The sequence below is a fragment of the Sceloporus undulatus genome, chromosome 6 (assembly GCF_019175285.1).
Source record: "Sceloporus undulatus isolate JIND9_A2432 ecotype Alabama chromosome 6, SceUnd_v1.1, whole genome shotgun sequence".
NCBI lineage: Eukaryota > Metazoa > Chordata > Lepidosauria > Squamata > Phrynosomatidae > Sceloporus > Sceloporus undulatus.
Genome location: NC_056527.1, coordinates 63,500,400 through 63,510,044, shown reverse-complemented (window position 1 = coordinate 63,510,044; position 9,645 = coordinate 63,500,400). Strand labels below are relative to the sequence as shown.

The 9,645-nt window shown below is 39.0% G+C and overlaps 1 protein-coding gene across 1 annotated transcript in view; it reads right to left on the bottom strand.

The window, feature by feature from the left end:
• Positions 1–2,884: 2,884 nt before the first annotated feature.
• The window catches only part of NME8 (NME/NM23 family member 8), a 34,307-nt gene continuing 27,546 nt past the window's right edge, over positions 2,885–9,645 (bottom strand). Inside the window, exons 16-18 of the mRNA XM_042473584.1 lie at positions 7,284–7,435; positions 6,497–6,641; positions 2,885–3,147 (exon numbers count right to left, since the gene is read on the bottom strand). Coding sequence (XP_042329518.1) covers positions 2,898–3,147; positions 6,497–6,641; positions 7,284–7,435 — 547 coding nt within the window. The 3' untranslated portion in view covers positions 2,885–2,897. The remainder of the gene's footprint in view (positions 3,148–6,496; positions 6,642–7,283; positions 7,436–9,645) is intronic.

Below are 9,645 nucleotides of genomic sequence, written 5' to 3'. Positions count from 1 at the left end.
TACCACAATTCAAAAAGGATGTTGGCAAGCTGGAGTGTGTTCAGAAGAGGGTAACCACAATGGTGAAAGATCTGGAAGCCATGCCCTATGAAGAGTTGCTAGGGAGCTAAGTATGTTTAACCTAGAGAAAGGAAGGTTTAGCCATGTTTAAATATTTGAAGGGATGCCATATTGAGCATGGAGCAAGTTTGTTTCCTGCTGCTCCAAAGACTAAGTCATGGAGCAATGGATTCAAACAACAGGAAAAGAAATGCCACCTTAACGTTAGGAAGAACTTCTTGATAACAGAAGTTGGACAGTGGAATATGCTGCCCCCAAGTGTGGTGGAGTCTCCTTCTTTTGAGGTTCTTAAATAGAGGCTGGAGCCCTAGTGGTGCAGTGGTTAAATGCATGTACTGCAGCCACTCACTGACAAACCACAAGGTTGTGAATTCAATACCAGCCAGGGGCTCAGGGTCAACTCAGCCTTGCATCTTTCCAAGGTTGCTAAAATGAGTACCCAGCTTGTTGGGGGCAATTAGCTTACACATTGTAAACCACTTAGGGAATGCTTAAGTGCACTGATTAAAAAATGTACTTGCTATTGCTATATAACTGTCGGGAGTGCTTTGATTGTGTATTCCTGCATGGCAGGCAGACTGGATGGCCAGTGTCATCTCTTCTCACTCTGTGATTCTATTATTCTAAGACTACTCCATCTTCTGCATGATAGCCCTTTAGGACATTTGAAGACTGCTTTTCCATCTTTGCTTATTCAGTCTAAACATTCTTAATTCTTTCAAACATTTGTCACAGAACGTAATTTTCATCATCCTGGTTGATCTTCCCTGGATGCATTCTAATTTGTCATTGCCATTTTTAAAATGTGGAACCCAGAACTGGATCCAAACCATTTTGCAAAACAGTTGACCTCCTCTGTTCATCCCCCAGCTGTGAATTTCGGGTGCGCACACACAAATCACAAGCTTTTATATTAACAGGTTGAGTCAGATGACACAAAATCCAAAAGCAACTAGGGCTCCATTCTCAAGCCAACCAACAAAACAAAACACTTAAAAATTCATAAAATAGTTTGAAAAAAAGTGAAACACACAAAACACAAGAGCAGGCTATTATATAGAAAACAGAGGACGAGAAAGTTCAACCATGGAATAGTAGCCCTCATAATGGGATGAGATCCAGAATTGTTCATATTTAGAGCAGACCCATTGAAATTAATGGGACCCTAGTACTAATTTGACCAACGTGATATCAGTTCATCTCCTCTAAATATGACCAAGTCGGGATTCAAACTAGCCTATATAATAAAACATGACAATCCTAAGTATGTTGTATTTCTGTTTTGATAGGGAGAGGAAAGAATAGCAAGTGGTCTGGATGAGAATTTTAATGTAATATTCATCTTTTACACTTTCCCTGCTCACCACTCATTTTCTATAACCTTCATCTTCACAAGCTGGAAGGTACAATTTTGATAATGGTATGTGCAGAGAGATTTTTGAGGAGGAACATAGTAAATCATTTCATGGACTGTCGCTGAACATGCTTCAATCACAAGACATAGCTGAAAAAGAAGAGATGCATAAAATACTGCCTGAAGAAGTCAATACATAAATATAGTTGTTACAGGTTGGAAAATGATAGAAAGGTTTTTTTTAAATCATTCTAATTTTGCCCAAATTGTGTAGGCCAAAGGATGCTCTGTAAAGAACTAAGATTGCAAATAATAACATTGTACTGTATTGCACTTTCACAGTTAAATTTATGACCAAGCCAGAGACACTGATAGGAAAGGTACAATAAATTTAGAGCACAGCGCTTAAAAGCGTCTCTCAAGCATCCTTGATTCTTCTGGCAATATTCCAGATATCATGCATACCTGTCTATATATCTGTCTATGTATATATCTGCCAAGTGAAAGCAATGCCAGCAGCAGAATTATACTTGTGGAATTATCCACAGATGTAACTGGAGGCTCCAAAAGTGGATATCTTCCTCACCCCCAGGAGAACTCTTCTCCACTGTGAACTGCTCTAAGGATTATGATGAATGTGTTCTAAGCAACAAGAGATTTCAAATATGTATCATATATCATGTAATTTGCTGTGTGTAGTTAGAATATTGTTCTTTGGTTATTTCCTAACCTCAAATCATGGGAAAGCAACTTGTAAAACTTTGCCCATTTCTTCCTCACATCCAAGGACATACAATTGTGGTAGTTTTATTCCTGCGTTGGGATAAAACTAATATTCCCCCACGGCATTCTCCCCATATATGAATATCATGAAATGTAGTGGCTGAATTGTTCTACAGAGAAAAATATGTGGGGGCAGTTTGCACAAAAACCTGATTTCTGCATAGAAAACCCAATTTTCTGCACAGAAAAGATGAGTTTTGCACAAAACCCTCATTTTTCCCTGCAAAATAATTCCACTGTAACACTTCCAGAAATCAAATAACAGAACAAAACCAGGTAAAATTCTTGCTATTCTTTTGTTTTTCTTGATAGATGTTTCTGATTGTCAGGAAACCCATTTTCCCTTTTACCTGTGAATGAATACGTATGAACATTCTTTGCATCCCTAAACTATACATGTAGAAACACAGCATTATAGAGTTGGAAGGGGCTCCCATTGGTCATATCTCTCTCTTTGGCTCTGAATGTTTAGTGATATACAGTTTTCTTGTACAGAAAATCTGATGCTGCTGCAAGATGTTATGTTAGGGAAGCTATTTCTCCCTTGAAGTACATGATAAAATATCCACTACTATCAATTGGATGGCGATAGCATGCTTAATTTCCATGATCTAAGATAGTAATAATAATTAGAAACATAATATGTTATAGCAGACTTTGTTTATTTGTATGGTTTATGATGCTGAAAAAAAATGAAACATTATACATAAACATATTTGTGTTTCAGGCTCTCCAAATCAACGTCGCCAAAAGCAAAATTAATGCTTTTTATAGCGTGTTCTTCATTTGAAGATCCATGAACAGCATTGCGCAGAATATCTTTTGCAAACTGAGCACGCAATGAATTAGGATGAGTTTCTTTTGCCTTCTCTGGATCTGTTGGTCCCATTAATTTTCGCCATTCCTCTACAGCATTTTCTTTGGTGAGAATCATTACCATGGATGGACCACTGGAAAACCAAGACACACAGTGACTGAAGAAATGCAAACTATCTTACTCTGTAGCTTTGAGAACTATATCATTTGTGTTGAAGATGTTCTTAAGTGTAACATTCTGAAGGAATCTGTTTGGGTGTGCTACCCAAGCTAATGGCATGCTGCAAGACATCAGAGTTATTTACAACAAACTCCTTGGTAGACAAACTACCCTTAGTGCACAAGTGAGTTATTGTCTTAGCACCACTCCTTTCTTGTTTTGCAGTATCCTCCATTTACATGTTTTCCATGTGTAGAGCAAACTTATTTGCATGTATGAAAGATTGCTTTACAAAGTGGGTGAGTAACAACCACCACATATACCATGCCTGCCCAGCTGGAGTTTAAGCACTGTAAAGTTACCTGGTGTAATGAAAGTACTGCAAGGGGCTGGGGGCTGGATAATGAATGCAAGAAGTTGTCTGTGTCTGCATGAGGGATGAAATGCTATTTTCTAAGAATTTTAAAACACCAACACTTGCAATGTTTACCTCACTAGAAAGTTGTGAGGTAAGAAAAACAGAGAGAGCTGTTTTTCTTAAACCGCTATATTCTGAAAGACCTAGAAGCAGAGGATGGTAATCTGTCCCAGGAATACAGCCCAAAATTCAGGTTTTAGCCCTTTGGTTGGTATCGCAAATCATACATTTCCTGTTACTCCCACATAATATGTATATAAGGGTAGGGCAACAGCCAGGCAGTTGGTCTAACTGGTTTAAATTACTGGCCTCTTGGGGCCATTTTGCTATATTTTGGTTCTCTCATAAGTTATTTTAGCCCCAGGAAAGGTTATTTCTTTTTTCGACAGGCACTCTCTCTTTTCTGTCTTGCTATCACACCTTCACTTCTTGTTTATTGCTGCTGCTGCTGCTTCTTCAGAATGGGTTTTAAAATAATGAGTAAGCGCCCGAACAGATAGGCCAAAATAAAGCTGCTTCAGGTCATTTTGGAGGTATACTGTTTAAATGACACATGCATCTTAAGAAGCCAGAAGCTGTGCCAAAGCTGCGGCCCAGTCCTTAGGACTAGAGTGTAGCTTTGGTGTAGCTTCCAGCCTCTTAGGACACATGCATCATTTAAACAGCACATTTCCAAAGTGGCTCAAAAAATCTCTATTTTGGCCTGTCTTTTGGGGCCCTATGTAAAGAGCCCACATCCAAGCAGAGTTAGCAGCATCACAGCCTTGAAGAGTATTCTATTTTGGAACAAGTAGGCTGGCCTTAAATACTGAATTGACCATAATGTTATTTATGCTAAGGGCTGGAAAGATCCAAGTGCATCAGGGATGGACTGTAGGTAACAACTGGAGTGAGATAGGAGCTGAGAAAAGGAAGTAAGAGCTGAAGAGCAAACAAAATTGGAAGCGAAACCAGGAGTGAGGACCAAAGAGCAAGGGCTGAAACAAAAGGATTCTTGAACCAGTCTATCCAGCCACATGTCAACTTGACTTTTACCCATCCTGAGTGATCTGGGGATGGTAAATGCTCCATTATGTTAGTGAACTGTGCCTGTTGCTTTGAGAGAGGCAGTAATGTGTCCTCTCCTAGAAAGGACTTCCTTGGATCTAGTCGTATGTGAAAACAATTTCACCATCACAAATATCCCTTTATGCAAGGTGCTTGAATAGGTAGTTGTGAGATAACTTCAGGTATTCTTGGAGGAAACAATTTATCTGGACCCTTTTTAGTCTGCTTTCATACTGAAGTTTTGTACAGTCTTCATCATCCTAAAGAGGGGATGGACTGCTACCTTAATGATTTTCCTTATCTGTCACCAGCTTTTGATATCATTGACTATGGTTTCCTATTTGATTAGCTATGTAGGATGGATAGGTGCTGTGTTGTAGTGGTTCTGTTGTTGTTGTTGTTGTTGTTGTTGCTGTTGTTGTTGTCGGGTGCCTTCAAGTCGTTTCCGATTTATGGAGACCCTAAGATGACCCTTGGCATGTTTGTTCAGAGGGGGTTTGCTACTGTCACAAGACTGGGAGACTGTGACTTGCCCAAAGTGGGTTTCCATGGTTGAGTTGGGCTTTGAATCCTGCTCTCCAGAGTCATAGTCCAATGCTCTAACCACTACTGGCTCTTTGAGTGTGGTTCTACTCACACCTAAAGATAAAGTTTCAGAGAGTGGCATTGGGGTACTTCTGTTCAGTCCCATAGATAATAATCTATGGGGTGCCACAGGATTCCATTCTATCACTATGCTTTTCAATATCTGTATAAAGCCACTGGGTGAGGTCATCATAGGTTTTGGAACTGAGTGCCATCACTGCTTGTCGTTGTCAGGTGAGGCTGTGAATATGCTCTGCTTATGTGTGGATGCTATAAAGGACAGAAAGAAAACCCAAAAACAATGTGCAGTTGAATCCCAATGAGATAGCGCCTCTCTGTGTTGATGGTTCCCAGGTTTGGGAACTGGGCAACCAATCTTCCCTAGATGGGGTTGCATCTTGCCCTAAAAGAAAAGATTTGTAGCTTGGGAATTCTCTAGGATCCACCTTTATCCTAGAGAACACCCAAACTATAAATCCTCTCTGTATCCTTTATCTCTGGAGAATTAAGTAGACTCTACCTACAAAGTTGGGTCACCTTGGGTGAGTCACACACTCTCAGCCTCAAAAAAACCCTGTGATAGGATTGTGGTAAGGTTGTCATAAGTCAGAAACAACCTGAAGGCACACAACAACAAACAAACAACATATGAGGGTAATCTTTCATTGTTAGATTCAACGGACATCTAAAGCAGAAGCTTGGAAATCGTGTGCTAAAAGTAACACTTGTTTAGTTTACTCCACTCATTACTTCTTTAACAAAAAGTAGTGATAAGAAATTGTTTCACTTTGGATATTGCAATTACAACAATGTCAGTGTTAAGTTTGTCACTTAAGTAATACATACATATTTGGGGAGATCTGGTGTTACTGGGGTCATTTTTAGTTTGTTTTGTTTTGCTTTGTTTTTTCAGTTTTCTTTTTCATGTTAAAGTCCTGAGTTGAATTTTATGCCACATAATAACATCTGCTGAAGAAAATGAACTGAATTTGGTACTGGTGTGCATATATTCTCTATCCAGACAGCATCCCATGAGCTTCCTATGGGTTGCTCACTGTAGGAATAGAATACTGGGCTGGATAGGTCTTTAGTATCCTGTGGCATGGCTATTCTTATCTTCTTAATCCGCCACTCCTTCCAAAAAGCAAAAACTTTCTAAGAGCATTAAGATAGTAGCAGACACTTCTGGTCTACTTGTTGAGTTCAGAGTTACAATGGATGCTCTTATAACATATTGCACGTAAAAAAACAAAACTAAACACCAGGCACTTACTTTGACATATATTCCACAAGCTGATCGAAATATGGTTGTCCTTCTTGAGATTTATAAAACTGTGCTGCCATCTCAGGTGTTATCTGTGATTCTTTCATTTCAGAGATGATAAATCCAGCATCTTTTACTTTACTTATTATTTCATCTAGGAAAGAAAAGTAGAAGTAAGTTAACATTATTTTAAAAGTATGTAGAATTAAGAACTTCAAAAGATCTTAGATTTGGTAAATGCAAAACAATGCCATTTCATATCATACACCTGCCTGCTAATACCAGCACTGATTGGGCTGCATTTTTGCTTTGTGTCAAATGAAAGGTCCATCTGGACACTGGTTTAGTGTGCCACAGTATTTCTTTCTTATTGCCTTGCCACAGGCATATTCTAAGTTATAATAATATATTCCAATCATAATATCACATAGTCTTTTAATTAAAGGTCATGTATTTGAAAATGAGACATTGTCCATACATCATTTGGACTCGTTGTCCACCCTTTTCTCTATACGTTCAGGCACAGGAGGCACCCATATTTTGTAAGAGGATAGCAGGCACTCCCCACAGGCCATACTAGCTACAGCTCCTGGAAAGTAAATGCTTTGCATTAAGGTCAGATGTTTGAATCTTCAATGGGTTTGCTCTCATGAACACTCTGGATGTGGCCTGACCACCAGAACAGCTGGGTCAGCATGCACATCAGCATCAAGAGCAGAGCTAGCAATCCTGCTCCTTGCTTGTACATTCATACATGCATAAAGAGAGTTGTGTGCATGGTTCTCATGACATTTACCTTTGTGTTCCTCAAGAGCAGTGGGCTTAATGACAGCGAAAGTGTTTTCCACTGGGAAAAAGAAATCTAATTCCTTTGCTGCTTGATCAGGAGTTGAACTTCCATGCAACAGGTTGATCGGCGCATTGTCAATTGCAAACTCAGCACGTAAACTAAGGATCAGAAAATTAGATATATGGCATGGATGTTTCATGTCCACAATTACAATGTCATACTCTTCTTCAGTGGATGGGCTAATTTAAATACATCTACACAAATATAGTTCATATCTCCATGCACTGTGAAGAAATGTTTGTTTGTGTCTGTGTGTATGCTTGCCATTATTTTCTAGTCTCCCATCCTTTGCCAGCTTGAGTACACTGGCACTTGAGATATTTGTGGTGCATTTGTTTGCAGTACCAGTAGAAGTAATAAAATACAGTGTTTAAATTCTATTGGGTGATAATGGAAAGCAGATATAACAATGCAGCCTCGGGTGACCCAATCTTTTTCTCCTAAGGCAAGGTTCAAGAGAGTATGACTCATGAGTAGAGAAGGATTTTAGATTTTGCCTGGGTTAAATCTGAAAGAAACATTATAGGTTCTGCTTATCTTTTGGAACTCAAAACAAATTTAGGTATTTCAAGAAGATTTGCAAAACTTTTACAAGATCCAACTAAAATTTCACAACTATGCACTGAAAGTTATAATCTGATGCCTGAACACTACCAGTGGTTATATGATTTCTATTGCAAGTCAGAGTTTAACTGCAGATCTTGTGGCTCCACCATTTCCCCAAATTTTTAGATTTCTGTGCTTCAAGCCACCCTCTACTTTTAAAAAATCACATAGCTCAGTGAATAGACCTGAAGAACTCAAAAGACTGCACACTCTTACACAATTTTAGTTGGTCTCCACAAATATACTACAGTGAGACCTTGTTATCTGCTGGGGTTTGGTTCCAAGATCCCCCATGTATAACAAAATCCATGTATGCTCAAGTCCCATTAAATATAATGACATAGCAAAATGGTGTCCCTTATAAAAAAATGAAAAATCAAGGTTTGATATTTGAAATTTATACTTTTTTTGAATATTTTCAAACCGTGGATGCTTGAATCCATGTACAAAAAATCAGTGTATAAGAAGGGCCAACTGTATTCACATGTGGAATTTGGAATCTCTTTTCTTTTCATGGACCAGAAGGGATACCCTTCTATAGCAATGATTTTGGCTGTGGGAGAATGAGGGAATGCACACGTCCCTAAATTACTACTGATTTCACCTTAGATGTTGTACATCAACACAAAAGAGGACAAAAGAGGAACTCTAAAAGAGAATACATAAAATGTGCATATGGTAATTTACAACCTTAAAAATAATTACTACAACTTAATAGAACTTAATAGAACTGCTGACAGAGCATAGATGTCCACCAACATTGGTAGTTGGAAGATGGAGGCTTCTTCTTGGGATGTATAGGGATAGCTGGAGGTTCCAGAGTGCAACTTTGCCTCCTTTATGCCCACATATGGGCGATTATGGCATACCATGCCATTGCATAGATTCCCCTGCACACCAAGGGAAGAAGAGGCTGTGCCCCTAAAGCTGGTTCTTTCTCAGGAACCCAAGGGCTATTGGGCAGCACCTGGGCACTTCACACCAACAATTAGTAGCTGGAAAGGAGGTGGACATGTAATTAGAAGCCTCCAGCTGTCCTTGTATACATGGAACAAAGGCACTGCATAAGAAGATATCAATACAGTACCTCCTTGTGCAATGCCTGGGATTTATTGGACACCTCCTTAAGCAATGCCAACAAACACATTTTACACCAGTTTACTCCACCAATAGGAATATCCCTTAGTCCACTGTCCAAGGGCAAACCGTTGATGGGCAATGCCAAGACTTTCCTTTCCTTCTGGTCTTTATCTTTAAACTGGACAATCCTTTAAATACAGGATGACATAATCTGGAGAATTGTCATCAAACAGGCCTTCAAGCATGGTCATTTTATTTTTTCTTAAACTGTACTCACTGTGAGTTTGGAGAGTCCAGCTCAGATAAAACATTTGTTGGCATGTTTTTTGTCCATAGTTATTAAGTTGCTCTGATTTAATGGAAGCCTGGTTAACCTTCACTATAAACAATGCCTGGTGAAGATATATCCCTTAGCTGTGGTTAAGAGTTAAATTCATGAGATGGAAGAATTTACAAAAGGGATCTCATGTCATGTTATTATTCTAACTGTGCGTTTTAAGTCATTCTTTTTGTATTTAAAGTAATCTAAGAAACTTCAGTGTGAAAAATTATCTAGTAGTTAAGCTCTCTCATGGGACTTTGGAAAGCCATAATCTTCCTGCTGGGGCCTCTAAGGGCCATG